Source organism: Manis pentadactyla, chromosome 1, assembly GCF_030020395.1.
Source record: "Manis pentadactyla isolate mManPen7 chromosome 1, mManPen7.hap1, whole genome shotgun sequence".
Taxonomy (NCBI): domain Eukaryota; kingdom Metazoa; phylum Chordata; class Mammalia; order Pholidota; family Manidae; genus Manis; species Manis pentadactyla.
The window spans coordinates 8,609,613-8,630,570 of NC_080019.1; the positions used below are offsets into that span (position 1 = coordinate 8,609,613).

General features: G+C 48.5%; 1 protein-coding gene across 1 annotated transcript; it reads left to right on the forward strand.

Annotated features, from left to right (window-relative positions):
- The first annotated feature begins 78 nt into the window (after positions 1–78).
- Positions 79–20,441, forward strand: TRIM35 (tripartite motif containing 35). The gene is made up of 6 exons (XM_036889147.2): positions 79–636; positions 11,859–11,954; positions 14,653–14,883; positions 17,307–17,329; positions 18,147–18,265; positions 19,438–20,441. Exons 1-6 carry the CDS (start codon positions 202–204, stop codon positions 20,013–20,015), a joined length of 1,482 nt encoding a protein of 493 aa, XP_036745042.1. The 5' UTR covers positions 79–201; the 3' UTR covers positions 20,016–20,441.
- The last annotated feature ends 517 nt before the right edge of the window (positions 20,442–20,958 follow it).

Below are 20,958 nucleotides of genomic sequence, written 5' to 3' on the forward strand. Positions count from 1 at the left end.
CGGCTCTTCCGGGATTTCCCGAGTCGACCGGAACTAGAGCGGAGCCTCCCAAGCGTGCGCCGCGCGATTGGTCGGCGTCGCTGTCGCTCAGCGCCCCGAAGGGCAAGGGGCTGGGCGCCGCTCACCTCCGGTCCCCGGCCCGGAGGCGTGTGGGAGGGGCCGGAGAGAAAGTTGCGGGCTCGGGAACCGGAGGTTGGTGCCATGGAGCCGGGCCCCGCTGTGTCCCCTGGGCCTTCTCGCTCCTTCAAGGAGGAGCTGCTCTGTGCCGTCTGCTACGACCCGTTCCGCGACGCTGTGACTCTGCGCTGCGGCCACAACTTCTGCCGCGGGTGCGTGACCCGCTGCTGGGAGGTGCAGGTGGCGCCTACCTGCCCGGTGTGCAAGGACCGCGCGACTCCCGCCGACCTGCGCACCAACCACACCCTCAACAATCTGGTGGAGAAGCTGCTGCGCGAGGAGGCGGAGGGCGCGCGCTGGACCGGCCACCGTTCCCCGCGCCTCTGCCGCCTGCACCGCGGCCAGTTCAACCTCTTCTGCCTCGAAGACAAGGAGCTGCTGTGTTGCTCCTGCCAGGCCGACCCCCGGCACCAGGGGCACCGCGTACAGCCAGTAAAAGACACTGCGCACGACTTTCGGGTAAGAGTGGCAGTGTGGGGAGGTGGCGGGGCGCGCACGTGGTGGCCCAGCCGGGACCGGAATCCCGCACCCCTGACCCCGCCACGCCCACCACTCCGGCCTGCTCAGCCCCGCCCCTCCTCCTGCTGCCCGCCCGCTTGTGCCTCCAAAGGATCCCCACATTTCTGGCTTTGGTGACCTGCAGAGGCTGCCTTTTTCACCAAGGCCGGCCTAGCGGGCCTGAGATGGGAGGAGAGGGAATGTAACCAGAAGTGTGAGAACTGGGCTTACACGGTGTTGTCCAGACAGCCCCACCCACTCGTGAAGGACTGAGGCCCCGCGCTCTTTGGGCAGCGCAGATGTGGGTAATGCTTAGGAACCGGGAGCTGGGTACACTCAGGCTAGAGGTGCAGGAGCCCAAGACCGGGGATGTGGAGCCTTACGGTCCCCCCAAATGGGTCACCGATGTTCCGAAACAGCCCCATCTGTTGTGTACTGTGGGGAGGCCTCTGGCCCTGACCAGCTGGCTTATTCTGCATCACTCTCCCAGCATCCCAATACCTAGAGTTCTAGAGACTTTAAATAAGGTAAGGAGCAACTTACAGAGCAGAACTAACATGAAGAATTCTTTGGTATAGGAAGGAAAGATGACCGGAAAATAAGGATTAGCCAATCAGGAGTTTTCAAAATTTTTGACCTTAGCTAGTAGTAACAAATGTGTTTCCCATTGTGATCCAGAACACCCATATGTATGTGTCAGTTGAAATAAGAGTTCTGTGAAAATGTCTTTTGTATTCTGGCTTGTTTTATTTTTCAAAATTGCACAGGGTGTGAAAAACACCAATTTTTTTTCATTACTTGCTAATACATGAGTCAGACTCACAGTTTGGAGAACGCTGATTAGCTGGTAGGCAGCTGAGTGTATTGAAAAGGAGGTGTTGCAAGAACTCCCAATGGCTGATCTCCAGAAACTATCTTCGTTAGTTTGTTTCGATGTCTTTCTAAACATGACAAAGTTCAAGTGAAGGGGCATGTCATCAATATGCACGTCTGAACACTACAGTAGTTTGCCAAAGGGATAACCCTATAACTCCTGTCACCTTATTTGTTTAACAGTTTCCACAATAATGCCTTTCCCTATTTCCACTGGCAGAAGTGCCAGGTCCTGAATTGGGTCAGCTAAAGTAAGTGCTGGGCATTTCTGGGGGCTGGGGTCCAGTAGGGAGCCCACCATGAAGGAGTCATGTCTAATCACCATCAGACTTGCAGAGGTACAGAGCAGGAAGATGGGCAGGGGTCAAGGCCAAGGGCAGCACCCCCAGGTCCAGGCTAAGCCAGAATTCAAGATGACTGAACCAGATGCGAGAAAGCACACATCGTCATTAGTTAGACCTAATGACAACTTTCTGTTTACTGAGCAGATGCCTTGTACTGCTAAGTCCTGGGGATACTGCAGGACACAAGATAAACAATAATTCATGTCTTCAGGGAGCTTCAAACAGAAACTTGAGGGATGAGGAGGTGTTAGCCAGATGAAGGAGGTAAGGGAGGGTATTTCAGGCAGAGACAGCAGTATATTTAAGGGTCCAGAAGCAGGGAGGCCTGACTTTCCAGGCACAGAAAGAATTTTACAATAGTTAGAATGAGGATGCAGATGCAAGAGGAGCCAGGAGGCTTGGGGCTTGGCTGTCATGCTGAGGACTGTAGGGAGCTGTTAGAGGGTTTTAAGCAGAGCAATGATGCTGTCAAATCTATGGGCATCAGGGCAGTGTCTGAGCAGGTAGGGAGTCTAGTCCTGAAGGGTCCGAGGAGAATGCCAGCCAGCTGAGTGGGCCCAGCCTGCTGCAGGGTGGAACTCACTCGTGTCAGACAGCTGTGTGCCAAGGACCTTTTGTGTTCCACGCCCTGTTCTGTGTGTTGAGACCACAGAGGTTAGCGAGATGGAACCCTCGCCCCATGGAGCTTTTAGAGGCCCCTTCCTCCTTCTTGAAAGTACATCATTCCAACTTCTGTCTCTGTTGCCCCATTGCTTCCTCTAACTCTCCTACCTCCTTCTTGCCAGGACCCTTGTTATTACATTCGGTCTTCCCAGACAATCATGGATAATCGCCCCATCTGAAAATCCATAATTTAATCACATCCACAAAGTCCTTTTTGCATGTAAGCTGATGTGTTCACACGTCCTAGGAATTAGGACTGGACATCTTTGGGGGGCCATTATTCAGCTTGCTAAGAGTAGGCACTATTCTCCCCATTTTATAGACAGCAGCACTGAGTCTCAGGTTAAGTAAAAGCTACAGAGCAGATACCGTGTGCCTGGGGCTTTGTTCATCTCCTATGCTGGTCATGGTCCCAGGGGAACACTTTGCCTGCTGGTCCTCTGTTCTGGGAGCTGTGAGGGCAGCTGACTGTGTGTGGGGGTACTTAGAGACTTTAGTGGTAAGAGCCACTGTCAGTAGGTGTGGGCTGAGTGCCTGCTTTGTGTCAGGCGCAGCACATCCAGTAGAGGACAGGGCAGCCCTAGCCCCTGCCTTCTTGGAGTCAGAGAATCATGATTGGGTAATGATCACACCCATAATTACATAGTTTCAGCCTGCGATACTCCTGTGCAGGACAGTACAGGATGGAACGGACCATTGTACAGGGAGGCTGCCCTTGCCTGCTGGTGCATGGGGAGGACCAGATTTCACAGAGACCTGAAGGCTCAGAGCAGGTAGGGAAGGTGGGGCGTGCAGTAACCCACTGATGTCTGGATGAGGCGTGAGGGCCTTGAGGACAGATCCCACAGGGCTGTGGAGGGTGTTAGAGATCTGGAGATTTGTCCTACTGGTAATGGGGCACGAAGGGAAGGACGATGGGGTTTCAGACCACAACATCAGTGCATCAGCCAGACCTTTAGTACATGTTGGAGCTTGAAGGGACCTTAGGAAATTCCCTAGTGCAGTGTTCATCAAACTTGAACAATGTACCTATTCTCCTCAAAGGAAAATACATTCCAACAGTGGGACTTAAATAATCTTACCTTACTCCTTATGTATGAACCCAAACTAGTGTAAACTTCCTGCTTACACCACATACAGTCAGTAAACCCAAATGAAGTTTACAGATTAAGTATACAGAAAACTAAAATCAGTGCAATTCTAGTTTAGATATTAATGACAAGGTTTTATTTTCCTGAAACTACAGTGCTGCCCCTGGGTGACTGTGACGCTTGCCTGGCAGTACTTGTGATGCCCCTGCACCCTGTTCCCCGGGATTACTTGGTTTGCCAGCCAAAATGGCCTTGTTTGAAGAACTCTGAAGCTTTCCTGTAATATGACTGGCTTTCGTTTGGGTCTTGCACATCCCTTCACCTGTGAAGTGTATTTCTGTTCTTTCCTTTTTAGGCCCAGACAGTGAAAATAGGGTAGCCTGGTGCCGGGGAAGTTGCTAATGAGATGCAAATCCTGGCACTGAAGTTGTAGGAACTGAAAGCCCATGTCAGCACTGTTTATGAGGTGCCTCAGAGTAGGTTTACCTTGGTATTTTTTTAGGTTATCATTGAATGAAAACACTAATTTAAAACACTCATGGAATACCCGCAGATCCCCCAAATACACAGAGCCAGAGCCACAAGCGACTGTGAGGAGATGATTACATTTTACTGACGAGAAAGTGGAAACTTGGAGAGATACAGGGACTCCAGTAGGTCACAGGGACTGAAAGTGTACCTGGAATTAGAACTCGGATGTCCTGACTCCCAGTCCACGCTCACTCTGGCTTACATCTTCAAAGCAAACATGCCCTGAACCTCCACCATGTCCCAGGCTTCTGACCTGCCTTATGTAGACCCCTTTCCTGTCTGTCCCATCAGACTGACATGACAGCCATTCTCTGCCCCAGCCCCTTCCTCTTCTTAGACTCCTCTGGCCAAATGTAACCTAGAATTATTCCATGTACCTCTTAAGTCTTCCCCTTTCCAATTCTTTTCCCTTTTTTCCTGCTTACTCACCCCCACCTAGATCCCCCCTTATGGGCCAGGCCCCACCAGATCCAAGTCTGACTGAAGGGTATTTATTGCCCACTTGGTAAGGCATGTGCCCAGGGCAGGGATGGGGTCTCACTGAACACTGCTCACCGAGGCTTCTTGTTATGGGACCCCGCAGGAGGCGTCACGGTGGACATTGGCCTCAGAAGGAGGACTGCACACCAAGGGGAGAGGAAGAATGGGGAGGGAGATGGGGTTGGGGATGGGTAAGGAAGGGATCTAGGTGAGATCACGTCGCATGCATTTACACTATCCCTTTAAGAAACCTGGGGGATAACCAGCAGGAGAGTTAAGTCACCTGCAGTAAGGGGCACTTAATAGTAACAATACTCTCTTTTAAGCACTTCGCATGGATTGGCTTTCTGGATCCTCACAGCAGTCCTGTGAGCTAGGCGGTGTTCTCATCTTTCTTATACAGATGAGGAAACTGAGGTGCCAGGAGTTAAGGAACATGCTCAAGATCACCCACTATGAAGTGAGGAGCTGGGATTTGGACCCGCGTGGCCAGGTGCCAGAGCTCTTAGGTGTCATGTCAATCTGTCTGAGAACAAATGTTGGAAATACATAGGAGAAAGGACACAAACTAGAGACAGATGTCAGGAGATCTTGGCAATGGGCTAGGTAGGCATGGATGGTGAAAACTTGCATTCTCCATTTTTAGGGTGCAATTTGAGAGACCGTAGGCACTTCCATGCCTGCATCTTCAAGGTGCGGAGCCTGACAACCAGAGGAAGAGCTTTTGCTGAAGTTCTCACCAGTGTTTAGTGACAAAGGATACCGGTCAGGTCTAGCTCTCAGTCCCGGAGGTGGTGTGGCGTGAATGTGGCATTCACTGACTGGGCAAGTTGTTAGTTGAGTGTCTGCTTTGTGCTGAGCCCTGGGGTCATGTGGTGGACAAAGCAGCTGCAACACTTGCAGATCAAGCCTTCAGTCCTGCAAAAGTTTTTTGGGTGCGTTGAGTGCCAAGGTGCTGGGTGAGAGGACCTGGGCAGTAGGACCTGCCCCCAGGAAGCCTGGAGCCTTTCCAGGAAAGTAAGGCAATTTTAAAAGCAGGGCAGGAGTGGGGTGATGGAGGTGTACTGGGGAGCAGTGAGAGCCCATGGAGGTGTGTCTGACCTCAGGGGGGAGATCGAGGCAGCTTTCTGAAGGAAATAAGGGGGGCCCGAGCTGGTTTTCAAGGCCATGGTGGGACAGTTGGGTGAAGCAGGTGGGAACTGGTCAGAAGCAGCAGCATATGTGGGCTTGGGTCAGACAGCCCTGGTTGCAGCCTGGATGTAGCACTTTGATAAGTACTTGCAGGGGGCTGTGACAATCTTGGGTTTTTCACTAAGTTTTTCTAGGTTAATCACTAACTGCATTGAAGGGGAAAAAGTGGGGTAAAATGCATAGTAAATCCAAAAAAAAGGCAAGAAAGGTAATTAAAAGAAATATTAAACAAGCAGGACAAGTAGCACAGGACAAAATGATACAGGTTTAAGTGCAACTATACTGGTGATTATGTTAAATGCTCCAGCTAAATAAGTTGTCAGGTGGATAAGAAAACAATCTGTGCCACTGAAGTAGATTATATCATAGATTTTAAAAATGCATTTGATAAAGTTCCTTATCCTTTTGTGATTTAAACAAAATTAGCAAACTAGGAATGGAAGAAATGTCATTAATTTGATTAAGGGTATCTACCAAAAAACTTAATACCTTATTTAGCAATGGAAGATTTTTCTTACTGAGATGAAGAAGAAAACAGGAATGTCCATTATGAGCAGTTCTATTCAGCTTTGTACTGGAGATCTTAACTGATAAAGTCAGTCAGGAATCATAAAAAGTAGAAGGTTTGGAAAGAGGGAAACAACACTGGCATTTCATTATACATAGGTAATACAATTATGTATGATTGCATAGAAATTTCTGTTGCACAGAAAATAAAAAGATGCTGTAGCCAGGGTTCTTGTTCGCGAAGTCAAAGAATGAACTTTGTGAACGGACAAGGCAGAAGATTTACAGAGAGTTTTTATTCAGTTACAGAAAGAGAGCTTTAGTCAGGATAAGAGAAAGTATGGAACTCCGCACAGGTGCAGGGAGGGGCAAGTTTGCCGTTTGGGGTCTCAGTGTCTAGGGTTTTTTGCTGAAGTGGGAGTTTTCTATAGATTCAGCCAGAATGCTAGTTATATTTTAACCTATCTTTGTGAAGGTTTCCTTGATACCCTATTGTAAACTAATGGGCCTACATGACTGAGCAATGAGCTCTTCTATACCACTGGGTCCCAATGGGGAGCAAATTGTTAACATTGTTTCAATCTCAAGCACCCTGTTTTGTAAGACTTTGTCCTTTTCCAGGGCCCACACTGTACTTTAACTGGGCAGGAGTTACGCCCTGCTGCCTTCCTGTCTCAGTGCTACAGGTAGTGAATATGAATGAGTTTAGACCAAATGCTGGTTGCAAAATCAAGATTAAGAATCCATTGTATTTTTGTGTGTCAATAACAAATAGAATATAAAAATTAAAATGTTTACAATAGTATAAAAATAGGATGTTTGGGAATAAATGTACAAAGAGTGTGCAAAAGTGACCAGAGCTCCAACAGGGGAAAATATAAAACTTTTTTGAGGGATATTAAAGAAGACTTAAGTGGCAAGATATACCATGTTCATAGATTAAAATACTTGGTATTTAAAGATGTCATTTATGTCCAAATTGATCTGTAGAGTTGGTACCAACCCAGTCAAAATCCCAACATGATTGTTTTGTGGAATTTGACAAGCTAATTCTAAAATTTGTATGAAAACTCAAAGGGCCAAGAATGGCTAAAACATTCTTAGGAGATATTTATTAGATATCGGGTTCTTTTATAGCTATAGAAATTAGGACTGTGTAATATGGGCACAAGTATAAACAGATGGGCCAGGGAAGCAGACCAGAGAACCTGGAAACAGGTCTGTGTTTGGTGAATAATAGGTGGCCCTTCAGGTCGGTGGGGAATGATAGTAATCTTACATAATGGTTCTGAGACAAAGAGCCTCCTGGCCACACCATTCACAAAATAAACTCCAGGTGTTCACATTAGACCTAAAAAGGAAAGGAAAGCGTAAAGCTTAAAACAAAACAAAACAAAAAACATAGATTATCTTTGTGACCTCAGTGTAGAAAGATATTTCTTAAAACCAATCAGCATTAGTTCTGAAGGACAAGACTGATAAATTGGACCATAATGAAAGTAAGAGATAAAGCGATACAATAGAAGACATCTGTTATACATCTAGCCCATAAAAGACATACATTGTGTATCTATAATATATTCTTACAAACCAGTAGGAAAATGGCAGGCAACTCAGTAGGAAAAAGGTCAAAAGGCTTTAACAGGTATTTAAAAAGTAAAGGTCCAAATGGCTAATGCATGTTTTTCATTAGTATTGCTCATGTGGTATAAATTGATACAGCTGTTTTGGGAAACAGTTATCTTCTAAGGGTGAAGATACACATACCTGTGGCCTAGCATTCCTACCCACTGGAATATTTTGTAGAGAAAGGTGTGTGCGTTTACACCAGGAGACTTATACAGGAATGTTCATGCTATTTGTATCACTTGAAGATATAAATGACCCAACCTGCCATTAGCGACGGAATGGATAGATGATGGTAGTGTATGCACACAATGGAATACAGTGCAACAGTGAAACTTAAATACAATAATGTATTTGAATCCTACAAACCTTAGGTGAAGAAAGCAAGGTACAAAAGAGTACATATGATATGATTCTGTTAATATGAAGTTCAAAACCAGGCAAAACTGAAGTATATTATTTAGGTTAGGGAAGCACACAAAGACAGTACAACTGTAAAGGAAGTCAAGGGAATCCTATAAAAATCTGTCAGAGTTGTTTCCTCGGACAGAAGAGAGGATAAGATTGAGAACGGATGCATCTTGGGAAGTTCATAAGAGGTGTTCAATTTATGACTGTTTACAGATTGTTGCACATTCATGTTTTATGCCAAAGGGAACAAATTGCCAACAACAGCTAAAGAGATTGAAAGGTAAGAAGTACTCACTGAACTTAAGAGAAATTCAAAGGAAAGAATTTCCTTTCATTAGGGAAAGAAAGCTCTTGGTGACAGGAAAAGGATAAAACTTATAGGTTTTTAAAAATTTGAGATATAATTTATATACAATAAGATGCAGGGGTCTTAAGTGTTGTTTGCTGTGTTCTGACTCTTACACCCTATGCCTGCACTGCCGGACACTCTAGAATGTTCTCTCACCTGGAGAGCTCCCTTCTTCCCAGTCTGCCCTCTACCCAGAGACAATCTTAATGATGCCTGTCCTTGAATTTTACATAAATACAATGATGCTATATGTATATATTTTTGATTCACCCATGTTATATGTATCAGTAGTTCCTTTTTTATTGCTAAGTAGCTTTCCATTATATGAATATTCCATAATATACTATCTCTTGTTGATGGACATTTTTGAATACATTAGTTTTGAAACATATTGTTTAGTTTCACATTTATGGGAGGAAAATTTCATTAATGTGCTAGGTTATTTGAGGAATTTGGTAAAGTATTGACAATTAGAAACTTTTATTCCCCAGAACTAAAGAAAACTGGCAACAATTTTAAAGACAACAATTTGGAAATAAGGTGACACATTTAGAAACACAACAGACAGCTATACAAACATAGTAAGAACCCCCGAATGAGGTGGGCGGATGGTGTTTGGCTAAGAACATGGCCTCTAGTGTTAGTTCTGACTACAAACCCTAGTTCTGCTCCTGTCTACCTGTATAGATTTGGCAAGTTGCTGAACTTCTCTGGGCCTTCTTTTCTTTTCTTCTCTGTGTAATAGGAATATAGTGTCTACCTCATAAGAATGATGGTGTTTGTAAAGTGCTTTATTTAGTGCCTTGTGCATAGTACATGCTTGGAGTAATACCATACCCATTGGTTGGTCTCACCAGCTAACATTTCAGAAAGGGTCATTTTAGGGTTGTCTTTGCTGAATTAAACCTGAAATCTCTAAGTGATTGAAAAGTTTGGGAAGGACAAGGGACTGTCACCTCCTCCCACCCTCATCATCCTATAACTCCCTGTCAAGGTTGAAGGGCAGAGGGCCAGGCTGTGTTGTTCGGGGGTCAGCACCCCTGAGTCGTGTGTGTGAGCAGCTGCTGCACTCCTGTCATTCATACTTATTTGGCGAATCACGGAATTGTCCTTTTGGACTCTAACAAAACATCTAGTCCCACACGATAAAACATTAGGGTGGTGTTTCAGTGGTCTCTTTGGGGCTCATACTATTATTTGGCTATTGAGGAGATATACCTCAGAGATGATGTACTACAGAAAACAGTGTTTTCAAAAATCTGTTCAGTATTCTCAAGAAGAACATTAAAGTGACTAGAATGAGTAGAAAAGAAAACAAAACCTACAGAAAATGAAATCATTCATTATTTTATTTCCTGGTGTTAAAAAAAAAGCACTTAAAATAATGGGCTGTAGAGCAGGACAGATGTCCTAGTTAGCTGTTGCTGCGTAACAAATTACCCAGAAATGTAGTGGTTTAAAACAACAAATATCTATTATCTCAGGGTTTCTGTGGTTAGGAATCCAGGCACAACTTAGCTAGGTCTCCCTGCCCCACCGTGGGGTCTCTGACAATGCTGTGATCAAGGTATTGGGTGGAGTTGCAGTCTCATCTGAAGGCTTGCCAAGGTCCTGTTCAGACTTAGTCATGTGATTGATGGAGGGTTGGAGGCCACCCTCAGTTGCTGGCGTCCATGTGAGCAAAACAGGGTGAGATGAATGTCACCTCATCTCAGAAGTGATATCCATCACTTGCTATATTCTGTTGGTTAGAAGTAAGTCCCTATGTGCAGCCCACAGTGTGGGGCCTCCACCAGGGCAGGAATCCCAGGAGGCAGGCTCCCTGGGGCCATTTCAGAGGCTGCCTCCTCCAGTCTTTCCTCTGGCCCCCACTGACTTGTGTCCCTCCCATGTGCAGGATGTCTCACCCATCCTGAGGTCTGCAGATGTCTTATCCCATTACAGTATCAGCTCCAGGTCCAGAATCTCATCACCTAAGTCAGGTCCAGGCTGGGATGAGGCTCTTGAGGACCTATTGCTGCAGATCACCTGTATAACAAATCTCCCCCAAACTTGTCAGCTTAAAACAACAAACTCTTATCTCACAGGAGGGCTCACTGGGGCCATCTTAGGGGCTGCCTACCACCACTGTCTAGGTTCACATCCTTCTTCGGCCACATACTAGCTGTGTGCCCTTGGGCTGGTCACTTTCCCTTTCTGTGCTTCAGCTTTTTTCATCTGTAAAATGGGGCTAATAATATTACTTAACCTAATAGGGATAATGTGACAATTAAGTGATGTAATTAGTAATTAACACAGTCCCTGGCAAGTAGTAAATGCTTGATAAAGAAAGGGCAGGCATTTATAATTAATGTTATTAGCATTGTTACTTTTATCATTTCTTTGAAGAAAAAGCTTGCAAAGTTTTCTCAGAATATAGAAAGAAGGATAAAGATGGAGAGAAATTGATAGGCCTGGGATACAAAAGGTAGGGATCCAACCTAAAACTAGTAGTGACTCTTCAAGGAGAACAGATCAATGGTTAAAGTTTTAAAAACAAAAACGACTGAACAAAAAGTATTTGGATCTGCTGATTAAAGCATTTCACATGAACCAGACACTATTAGAATACTGGAATAAGGTAGGGATGCCGGGAGGTGCAGCGAAGATAAGGCCCTGTGGGAATGACCAGCCTGGATAAGCCCCATAATCAGATCCGTTGTTAGTGACTGCAGTTCATTAGTGAAGGTCACGAGGGAGGCTGGGCGCACGTCGTCCTTACAGGAATGCGCACAGCTCAGGGGCTCACTGCCCGCCCAGCCTGGACCAGCTTAGGCCTCAGCAGGCTGCCCTTCTCTGCTGTACCGACCAACTCAAGAGGGAATAGGTCCCCTTCCTCCTCTACCCCGGCTCTGTATCTGTGCCTGGTGTAAAACGAGGAACCAGTTATGCTGTGGACTTCAGATTCCAGGTCCGGGCTGCATGTACCTTCCCACTGTGCCCCGCAGTGCAGACGGGCCGGGTTCAGTACACGAGGCTGAGTCGTACCCACGTGCAAGCGGAGCTCCAGTCGTCGGTGTGTGCCACCCTCTCTGCCCGGCTGCCAGCCCTGACCCGCCTCTTTGCTCCTCACGGCAGGCCAAGTGCAGGAACATGGAGCACGCGCTGCGGGAGAAAGCCAAGGCCTTCTGGGCCATGCGGCGCTCCTATGAGGCCATCTCCAAGCACAATCAGGTGAGTGAGTGCTCGGGCTCGGCGGGGAGGTGAGGGACACCCGGGGCAGCCGGGGCACTGGTGAGGGCGGGCTGGCCTTGGCTGTGGCTGTGGACATAGAGTTGGCCTTCCCCAGCCCTGAGGGTCTAGCACAGCCATGTTCTCCGACGGGCTGCACAGCATGGCCTCTTTAAACACCTGGGCATGGCCACCCAGCAGCTGCAGGAGCAGCTTAAAAGGCCACCAGTGCCACCTGTACTATGGCTTCAGACTAGCTTTAGCACATCCCCATCTCTCCAATGTCCAAGCCAATGGTGACCTGGGCTCTTCGGTTACTCCTTTCCCCCTCCCTCCCCACAACCCCTTCATCAGGAGTCCTGTCCCCAGTCTCCACAGTGTATCCTGTGCATCTGACACACCGTTTCTGCCACCACCACCCTTGTCACCTGGCCTCTACCTGGCCCCCTGCTTCTGCTCTTGTTCTATAAGCCACTCTCCACTCATAATTATTTCTTTATTTCATTTTCTATTTCTGTTTATTCTGTTACGTTCTTCTGTTAGAATATAATGAAAGTAGGGCCCACTAGTATCTAAGAATTCTTGGCACACAGTAGGTGATGGATAAATGCTTGTTACCTGAAGGAATGTATGGGCCCCCCTCTTGCCCCACTCTTGCTGTCACACCGGGCACCCTCTCCCTCTGAGTGCTGTGTGGACTGCATCCTGCTGTCTGACCGCTTCTCCTGTCTCTGTCCCTTACTTCCTGGGAAAATGCATCTGATAATTGCTGCTCAGGTGGACTCATCACAGGCTCAGCAAAGATACTCGTGGCTCGGGCTGCCCGGCACTCCCCTAAAGCTCTGGCCAAGGCCCTCCACTGCCCGTGTGTCCATGGGAAGGAGTGAGCCTGGGAAAGCCTCACTCACATCTGGCAGTAACCACAAAGCAGACCTACTTTCGAACCCAAGCCTTGTTCTCCAAGCAAACCCTCCAAGACAGTCCCCCTCTTCTGTGAAAAGAGGACAGTTCCCTCTCTAGGAACCTTTTAAAAGTTCAGCCGAGATACTGCACGTGAAGCGCCCAGTAGAGAGGTCATTCACCGGTTCTCATGTCTTGTAGACCAACGGACTTCGCTCTTTTGATGAATCGTTTTTGTTGTCACAGTGTCAGAGCCACAGACGCGTGTTCAGCTTCCACTCCAAAGAGGAGGTCACTGCCCTGCTGTGACTGGAGCACAGTGTTAGGTTTTCCCAGCAGTTGTCCTGGAACCATGGAGCTTCATCTCTGTGCTTGACTTGATTTCCTTTTGTAGCAAACACCATTTACCTGACTGGCCTTGTGTGGGACACTTGGGGAGGGTCCGTATATCCAAGTGACAGACAGACCTGACCTAACATGGTCAAGCGTGAAGATTCCAGGATTCCAGCTTGATTAATGCCTTTCCCCTAAACGCTATCAATCCGGGTCAGTGGGTGACGTGAAAGTTTGGGCGTTCACCCCTTTATCTCTAAGCTGCCATTGCCAGTGAATAAAGTCAGTTTATGGAGTTCCCTTTGCGCTGGCTGGATGTTCTTGTGGCTCTGCTTTTTCTCTCTCTGGGTGACAGGAATCATCCTGAATTTCAGTCTCCCACTGTACATCATCAGTCTTCAGAGCCTGATATCCCAACTGTGCCATCTCTTCTCATTTGCATTTCTTTGATTATTAATGAGTTTGTGCATCCTCTCCCAGGTCTCACAGTCATTTGTGTTTCTCCTGTGAATGCTAGTTCACATTCCTTTCCTTGGAATGTTTGTGGCTTCTCCTTGTAGATTGCTCAGCCTGTTGGGGGTTGCACATGTTTTTCCTAGTTGATTTCATTTTCAGTGCACATTTTCACTTTTTTTTATCCTTTTCACGTTTTTAGTAAATCATTTAGTTATCATATTGTCAAACCATAAGCATACTGAACTTTGAATGCAAAGATGAGATTCCTAAGCTGCCCCGCTAGAGACACATGTGGAGTTGTTTTCCAGTAGTCTTTATGGGATTGTGTTTGTGTATTTAACTCTCCACTGGTAGTCCTTGCTTCTTATTTTTGTATGTGTTCAGTTATCTCATTCTTTCTTGGAGGCTTCTCAGATTTATATATATGGTAAGAAAGGTCTTTTTCATTCCAAGGTGATGAGAGATGTTTCTATGCTTTTTCTGCATTTTGGCTTTAACTTTTAAATAGGTTTGTAGTTATGGTTAGGAGTATGTCTATTATTAATGATTCTGTTTTAAAATAAATACTTCCTACTCCTCTTTTGGTAAGTCTCTGGACCAGACAAATTTGAAGTTCAAAGTTCGGAAGGACAATAATTTCTAAAAATCATTGGTTTTTGCAGCCATTTGTTTCTGTGATTTAGGATTTCCTTGGCTCTTATGCAACCTAAATAAGATACAGAATATTGTACGTTGAGGAAGTTCTAGGGCTACAGTTGTCATCTGTAAAAATCACAGTTGTGATTTAATTTTTTTAAATTGATTGAGACCACCTCATTTTGCAGTTTGACTTATTTTAAATTTAAACATAAACTTGTGCTAATACCGAATCTACGCATTTTATCTCTTTGGGTTCTGCGTACAGTTTCTTTTGAAAATAGAGTTGCTTTGCTAAAACATGACAGTGATGAGCTAGGCGATGGCTGGGGTTCCACCCGCACTCGCCATCTGGGGCTCCCCCTCTGCACTGCAGGTGGAGGCCGCCTGGCTGGAAGGGCGAATCCGCCAGGAGTTTGATAAGCTTCGCGCGTTCTTGAGGGCGGAGGAGCAGGCCGTCCTGGACGCCATGGCCGAGGAGGCGAGGCAGAAGCAGCTCCTGGCCGAGGAGAAGATGAGGCAGCTCGCGGAGGACACGGAGGCCCTGGCCCAGGAGATCGAGCGGCTGCAGATGGAGATGAAGGAGGATGATGTTTCCTTCCTCATGGTGAGTTTGCTCCCCATCTGGGCTCAGGTCCAGGGACCAGGTGTTCAGGAGCCAGCGGGGAGCTGGGGGCCAGCGGCCTTGGCACCCCACTCCCCGGTGATTCCGTCGCCCCCGGAGAGCCGGCCGGCCGGGCTCGCAGAGGAGGGGCGCCGCCCTCTTCTCTCCTTCCTTCCCCCCCTCCCTTCCTCTCTTAGACTCACGCTTGCTCTCTCCTCTCCTTTTTTGTTCCTTCTTTCCACTCAGTACAATAGAGTACTATTTCAGTAAACTTTTTATTTTGGAATAACTCTAGGTCTGTGGAAGAGTTGCCAAGACAGAACTGAGTACTCCCGGGTACCCCTTCACCTGCCCTCTCCCGTTGTTAACGTCTTCCATTACCTGGGCACGGCTGGCCAATCCAGACTCCAGACTCCGAGCTTGCCAGTTTTCCCATTAACGTCCTCTCCCTGTCCCCGAGACCCACCTTGCGTTCAGCTCCCGTCTCCCAGCCTCCCCTGTTCCGGGACCAGCTCCTACTCTTTCTCTGTGTCAAAGCACGTCCGCAGTCCTGGGCGTACAGCCAGGTGTCCTGAAGGCCGTTCCGCCAGGCTTGGTTTGTCTAATGTTTTTCTCATGATTAGACCGGGGTTACGGGATTTTCTAAAGAATGTAAATTAGAGTATTTTTAAAGTACACAATTATTTAAACTTTTAATCTAAATATGTTTTGGTATCTTGTATTTCCTTAAGAAAAGGATGACTCCATTCTCTAGAAGAATATATTTAGTTCATTTCTTTCCTTCCTTCTATTGATTTCCTTCTCCTACCTCCACATTCCCACACACACACCCATTGTCACTGGGTCTTTATGGAGACGATTCCATAACTGGAAAGCTAGTTTGGAAGCTGGTCAGGATAGCCAGGTGTCCTCTTTACTTGCAGAACAGCTGAGCTCTCCAGAAGGGGCTGTCTGTAGAGTGGACGGGAAGGGACAGGGACTTTGGTGGGTTCTCTGCCTCACACAAAGCTTTGGGCCGTATGTCCCCTATCTTCATGATGCCCCTCATCACAGGCGTCAGTGGCTCTACAGGCTGGAGTCCTTGCTGTTTCTCCATTGGAAGTGGGGGGAGTCATCTTGCCCAGACCCTGTACCCAGCTACCTTCAGGGATGCTTTTCAGTCCTCTCTTATATAGAAACTTTACTGGATGTAATTCACATACTACATCACTCACCTAGAAAATGTGTAATTTAGTGGTTTTTAGTGTGAACAGCTATCACCCCCTCCCACGACCCTGAGCGAACACCAGTCTCCTTTTTGTCTCCATGGAGTTGCCTGTTCTGGACATTTAAGTATAACTGTTTGAACAACTGCCATGTGACTGCACCATTTCACATTCCCATGAGCAGTGTGTGAGGACCGTAATTTTTCCACATGTTTGCCAACACTTAAAAATTTGTTTTTCTTAAGCCATTGTAATGGGTATGAAGTAGCATCTCATTAGGTTTTGATTTGCATTTATTTCTCTGATGGCTAATGATGTTGAGCATCTTTTCATGTTCTTGGCTATTTCTGTATCTTTGGGGAAATGTATATTCAAGTCCTTTGTGCATTTTTTAAATTGGGTTGCTGGTGTTTTTGTTGTTTACATGTTAAGAGTTTTTATGTATTATGGATACTAGACCTTTATTAGATACATGATGTATAAATATTTTCTCCCATCTGTGGGTTATCTTTTCACTTTCTGGATGACATCCTTGGAAGCACACAAGTTTTTCATTTCGAGGAAGTCCAGTGTGTCTGTCCCCTTTTGCTGCTTGTGCTCTTTTGGTGTCATATCTAAGAAACCACTGCTTAAGCCAAGGCCATAAGTTTTATAGCTGTGGTGCTACATGTAAGTCTGACCCATCTTGAGTTAATTTTTGTATTTGTTGCAAGGTGCGAGTCCAGCTTCATTCTTTGGTTTGTGGATATGCGGTTGTCCTCCTACCGTTTCTTGGAGACTATTCTTTCTGCCTTGAGTGGTCTTGGCACCCTTACAGTTACCAATTAACAGTAAATGTGAGGGTTTGTCTCTAGACTTTCAGTGTCCATTGATCTATATCCATAGGTTAGTACCACACTATCTTGATTACTCTTACTTTTAACAAGTTTTGAAATCAGGAAATGTGAGCCACCAACTTTGTTCTTTTCCAGGATTGTTTTGGCTATTCTGGGTACCTTGAATTTCCACATGGATTTTAGGATGATCTAATCAGTGTCTGCAAAGAAGTCAGCAAGAATTTTGATAGAAATCATATTGACTCTATAGATCAATTAGGGAAATATTGCCATCTTAACAATATCAAGTCTTTTGATCCATGAACACGGGGGGTATGACTCCTCCTTAGGTCAGAAACTTACATGCTTTTTACTCTTTTTATGTCTCTGGTTTTTTCTCTTTCAGAAACATAAGAGCCGAAAACGCCGGTAAGTTGCCAAGGCTTGTGGAGGGGAAGGGAGGGGAAGCGCAGGCAGAAATACCAGGGGTGCAAGCTTCGGCTCCAGGCCAGGCAGGGAATGAAGCCAGCTGGGTGTGAAAAATGGGAGTGGGGGGTGCTGGCCAGGCGCAGTGAGCCCTCCTTTAAGGCATTGGACTTCCGATTTGCCCTGGCATGGTGCTGTTGCCCAGAGTGGGAGCATTACCACACACTCCGCGGGGAGGGAGTGTGCCAGCCTGCACCTGGCTCATGTTTCACAGTGGGTCATCCCAACTCTTAGGCTTGTTCTTCGGTTCTCTCCTCCCCTCTGAGAGCCTCAGGACACACGGATTTGTGTTGACGTTTGCTGGGTCACAGTGGTGCATTAGGAAGAGCTGTGCCCTGGTCAGAGCTGTACAGGGGTGGAAGGTAGTGCTCTGAGCAGTAGTGAGTTCCCTGTTGCTGGGGGTGTTCAAGCAAGATGCCTTCACACTATTGGTCTAGAGGACCTTTAAGGTCTCTTCCCACTCAGACATTCCATGGGTGGATGTGTAAGTGTTTACTGCCACAGGGTGGGTACTGTGTCTGAGAACTTCCTACTTATATTTATTCCGGCCTATGCACTGCATCCTGTAGGCAGGCGCAGCCTCCTTGGCTCTGGGCTTGTCTCCCCCACAGAGCACAGCGTAGGTTTATCTCGGGTAACATTGCTAGGGGATTAAGCCTGGGGGCAGAGGACACAGTCCTGTTGCCTGTTGGCAGCTGACGCAGTGAGGCCCAGGGTGCATGGCCCTGGGTTGCCCACCAGCCCAACTCTCCTTTCCCAGCCTCTTCTGCACCATGGAGCCAGAGCCCGTGCAGCCTGGCATGCTCATTGATGTCTGCAAGTACCTGGACTCCCTGCAGTACCGGGTCTGGAGGAAGATGGTCATGTCTGTTGAATCTGGTGAGCAGGGGTGCGGGGTGGTGGGGTCGGGGGTTGTGACAGGTGGAGCAAGCACTTCAGACGAGGCAGAGGGCCAGCTGAGCCTGTGTCTTCCAGCTTCCCGCCCCTTCTGACCTCCTCATCTCTTGACTGAGCTTTTCTCCAGCGTCTTTCAAATAGGTCTCCGGGCCCTGCTCCACAGCCTGCCCCCCTGCTCAAGCCCCTCCTGGCAGGACTCCCTCCTTTTCGGGTCTTGACCCTCGGCCACCTCTTCAGAAAGAGGAACTGGCTTCCCTCTCTCTTCTGAACTGTACTGCAGGTGTAATGAAAGACTTCCAGTTCAGCATTGCCTCTCCCAAGGTGATTCCAGCGCATGTGAGCCGCTCTGTTGTGTGCTGTGGGCAGAGTGTGTGTGTCTCCTTGAAATCCATATGTTGCAGCCCTGACCTCCCATGTGATGGTATTTGGAGTCAGGGCCTTAGGAGGTGATTAGGATTAGGTGAGGCCATGAGGGAGGAGCCCCCATGATGGGATTATCCCCTCACAGGAAGAGATGTCAGAGAGCTGGCTTCCTTGCCCCTTCCTTCTCTCCCCCACAGTGAGGACCCAGAAGGAACCATCAGTAAACCAGGAAGAGGCCCTCTCAGAACCCCACTGTGCTGGCACCCTGATCTTGGCCTTCCAGCCTCCTGAACTATGAGAAAGAAATTTCTATTGTTTAAGCCCCTTGGTCTGTGGTATTTTTGTTGTATGAGTCCGGATTGACCGAGATGCCATAATTTTAGAGGGAGAAACACTAGTGACCCAGAGGAATGTTACATGCTTTCTCCTAAGATGTCAAATGAGTTGTGTGAGCTGGTGTCCCCACCTGTATTGGCTTCCTGATTTTATCAACAAAGGACTATAATCTGGATGCTTTAATATGACACATAATTATTTGCTCACATTCCAAAGGCTAGAAGTCCAAAATGAAAGTGTCAGTAGGGCCATGCCCCCTCTGAAACCTCTAGGGCAGCATCCTATAAGGGCACAGTTCAACCCATAACCGTGCACTTGGCTGAGGGCAGTTTCCTCCCTGCACTGGGGCCGGAGACACAGCTGGTCAGTCTGTGGGGACTGGAGGCATCAGCTGGCGCGGCAGGAGGGTGGCGCGGGAGGCGTGCTGATGTCCCCCCTTCTCCCCTTGCTCTCAGTGCCCTTCAGCTTCGATCCCAACACCGCGGCTGGCTGGCTGTCCGTGTCCGACGACCTCACCAGCGTCACCAACCACGGCTACCGGGTCCAGGTGGAGAACCCGGAGCGCTTCTCCTCGGCGCCCTGCCTGCTGGGCTCCTGTGCCTTCTCCCAGGGCTCCCACACCTGGGAGGTGGACCTGGGGACTCTGCCCAGCTGGCGGGTGGGCGTGGTGCGCATGCGCCAGGACGCGGGCGCCGAGGGCCACTCGCACAGCTGCTACCACGACACGCGCTCGGGCTTCTGGTACGTGTGCCGCACGCAGGGCGTGGAGGGGGACCACTGCGTGACCTCGGACCCGGCCACGTCCCCCCTGGTCCCCGCCATCCCTCGCCGCCTGCGCGTGGAGCTGGAGTGCGAGGAGGGCGAGCTGTCCTTCTACGACGCCGAGCGCCACTGCCACCTCTACACCTTCCACGCCCGCTTCGGGGAGGTGCGGCCCTACTTCTACCTGGGGGGCACGCGGGGCGACGGGCCGCCCGAGCCCATGCGCATCTGCCCGCTGCGCATCACCGTCAAGGAGGAGCTGGACGGCTGAGGCCGCCGGACTGGACCGGGGCCCGAGCGCCACGGCCCCGTTTCCTCCCCGACCTCTTCCTCGAGCCACACGCACCTCGCCCTCTCCGCACCCGCCTTCTTGCCAGGAGCTTCCCACCGACCCGCCCTGCCCTTCCCTGTGGCCCCAGGCCCCCACCACCTCATCCCTCTGCGCACGGCCGAAGGTCATCCAGGAGATCTTCTCTGGCGGCGCCTTCAGGATGTGAATTTTATAAATCCTAATGCCATGATTTCTGGGGATAATGGTCGCTTCTAGAATGGGCTTGTTTTTAATTGTAGTTTTTGTTCTTATGCCATGTTGGCGATGCCAACAGATCAGGAGATGATTGCCACTGAAAAGAGTGTACAGTTCCCAGAGGAGGGGCCATGCCATGCGGTTGGGGGGGGCGCCGCGCGGGAGCCCTCGGGGCTTGGGGGAGGGGCAGAGGGGGTGAGGAGAGGGCAGGGTGGGAGGCCTTACTGCGTTTCTGTTTCCGCAGGTGGGAGTGGGCAGGTTTAGGGTCAGTGAGCTGAGTGATTTTGGAGGACACAGGGGCTGCCCAGCCTGGCCTGGGCTGACTGGGCCTGGGGAATGCTGGCCCGGAGGGTAAGAGCACAGGGAGAGCCGCATCAGGGTCTCGGTGTAGCTCCCTCCCGACTGGGTGCTGTGGATGAAAGGTGTGCTTACCGGGGAGCGGTTTGCTCAGGAAGGGGCAGGCTCCCCAGAGGCAGTGAGGCCCCAGATGGCGGAGCATCGAGAGTACAGAAAATAGGGAAATACAGTTCCTGCAGGGCTTTCTGGCTTTGGACCGGACCCATTCTCAGCTTGTCTGTCACTTTGTACCAGTGCTTCAAACTGCCACAGAGCCCCCCTGGGCCCCACAGGGCAGAGCGAGGCTGCCCATCAGATCAGCTCTGATTTATCTAAATACACTTCTTGGACG

Excerpts from the sequence above, each read along its gene's own strand:
- TRIM35 (XM_036889147.2), top strand. The coding sequence starts at position 202 with ATGGAGCCGGGCCCCGCTGTGTCCCCTGGGCCTTCTCGCTCCTTCAAG. Across the intron at positions 11,955-14,652 it reads CCATCTCCAAGCACAATCAG|GTGGAGGCCGCCTGGCTGGA; the intron begins GTGAGTGAGTGC and ends TCTGCACTGCAG. Across the intron at positions 14,884-17,306 it reads ATGATGTTTCCTTCCTCATG|AAACATAAGAGCCGAAAACG; the intron begins GTGAGTTTGCTC and ends TTTCTCTTTCAG.